Genomic DNA, 1,869 nt, shown 5'->3' on the forward strand with positions numbered 1-1,869 from the left:
TTTATTTTATTATTATTATTATTTTGATCTATTTGGAATGCATTCTATTGTAAGGAGTGATACATGGATACTATTTTATATTATGTTTTTTTAAGTCATTAGATATTTCATAAACTTTTTAAAGCAAAGAGTGGGCCAGATCTCTCCTGTATGTGCCTGTGACCTCTGCTGGAAAAGACATCTCATCTCTCTTTCTCTTCTTTCAACAGATGATTTTGACAATGTCCGCTTCACACTCCTTGGGATCCCCAACAAACCCCTACAGTGTTTGGTGAGTATCTTTTCCCCCTGGCCCTGGGTTTGCTAAGGGGCACCAGCCTGCACCCAGCTGGAAGCTCCTGTGGTCTTCAGCTCTACTCCCTGAGCACCTCCTCAGCTACCTATTTGGGACCCCATCTCTACCACCACCACCACCCCATCCTGGTTCCCAGCTTTGGGCATCCCATCAATCAGAGGGGCCAATTGTCAGCTCATGCCTATGGGGTGTACTGGGGTGGCCTCCCAGGCTCCCACGCCTACAGCCACAGCCCTGACCCACATCACCCTCACAGGACATCACAGCCACAGGCCAGAAGCTCCGCAACAGGTACCGCGAGGGAAAGCTGGCTCCCATCGTGCCAGGCATCAACCAGGTCGACTGGCCCTGCTACACGAGAGCGATCGAGGACTGGTCCCGCCTGGTGTCCTCGGCCGGGGAGTTCAAGCTACCCTGCCCAAGCAAGAAGGGTAGGTCTACCTGCCACAGAGGAGGCTCTAGGGCAGGAGAGATTGAGGGGCACGTGGGCTGCGGGGCTGGACTGGGGAGTGTGGACTGCTGGCTCCAGCAGGGACAGACTGGGCAGAGGAGCTGGGGAGCGGCTTGGGCACTTACAGTCTGAGGGACTGAAACTAGCAAGAGACCTGGAGGCGGGCTCGTACTGGGGAGGAGGCAGGGGCCAGAGCCAGACCAGGGGTGCCGCCACTGGGCAGGATCTGAGGGCAGAGCTAGTTCTGGAACCAGCGAAGAAGGATGTGGAGGGGGAGGCTTTGGCCAGGCAGAGCGGTGGAGGCGTGGCCTGTTCTAGGAGCAATGTGGGACGGGGGCTAGGCAAGGGGGCGGGGCTTGTCTGGAGCAGGTTGGAGGTCTAAGAATGGACTCTCTCTGCAGTCGAGGGTTTCAGCGGCTACGCGGTGCGGTACTTGAAGCCCGAGGTGACCCAGACCTGGCGGGTACGGCTGCACGCTGACCGGTCCCCGAGGGTCCTGGTGGGGAGGGAGAAGACCTAGAGCAGAGTCTCCCAATCCCCAGGCCAAAAGGTCTGGCAGAGAGCTCTATATGGAGCATGGGCGAGAGGGGGCGTGGGTCGATGTTTCCCCCCTCACTGGCCGCCCATCCCTGTGGTCCGCCCCAGTACTGCCTCAATCAGAACCCCAGCTTGGACCGCTACGGACAAAAGCCCCTGCCTTTCGACTCCCTGTAAGTGATACCTGCCACACGCTTGGGGAGCCCGTACCTGAAGGAGGGAGGGTGGGGGGCCCTTAGAAATGTGAGACCTGGGAAAAATTGATTGACTCCAATACGCCACAAGAAAATCGCAATTTCAAAATGAATAAATGTTTACTTCCTATCAAATGGTACACCTTGTCAGTCCGGACCCTGGCAACTTCACCCTTTCGGTGTTAAAGTGCTGTGAAGGCGCAGTGTAATCCTTCAGTGGGATGGCGGAGAGGGCGGTGGCTCCCAAGGTGGGAGTGAGGTGCCCAGACAGGCGCCCTTTCCACCTCGGACACTCACTTCGTTATTTCCCAGGAACACCTTCCGAAGCTTTGGATCCCAATACAGGTAGGGGAGTGACCCCGCCTGGCCCTGCAGCCGGCCACGCCCCCGTC

General features: G+C 56.9%; 1 protein-coding gene across 1 annotated transcript in view; it reads left to right on the forward strand.

Moving 5' to 3' along the window:
* Positions 1 to 1,869, forward strand: part of TEPP (testis, prostate and placenta expressed) — a 9,364-nt gene that overhangs the window by 5,843 nt on the left and 1,652 nt on the right. The window contains exons 3-7 of the mRNA XM_003792584.1: positions 210 to 271; positions 552 to 726; positions 1,148 to 1,209; positions 1,392 to 1,456; positions 1,790 to 1,822. Of these exons, the coding sequence (XP_003792632.1) occupies positions 210 to 271; positions 552 to 726; positions 1,148 to 1,209; positions 1,392 to 1,456; positions 1,790 to 1,822 (397 nt within the window). The remainder of the gene's footprint in view (positions 1 to 209; positions 272 to 551; positions 727 to 1,147; positions 1,210 to 1,391; positions 1,457 to 1,789; positions 1,823 to 1,869) is intronic.

Source organism: Otolemur garnettii, unplaced genomic scaffold (genome assembly GCF_000181295.1).
Source record: "Otolemur garnettii isolate 467f Iridium unplaced genomic scaffold, OtoGar3 scaffold00058, whole genome shotgun sequence".
NCBI lineage: Eukaryota > Metazoa > Chordata > Mammalia > Primates > Galagidae > Otolemur > Otolemur garnettii.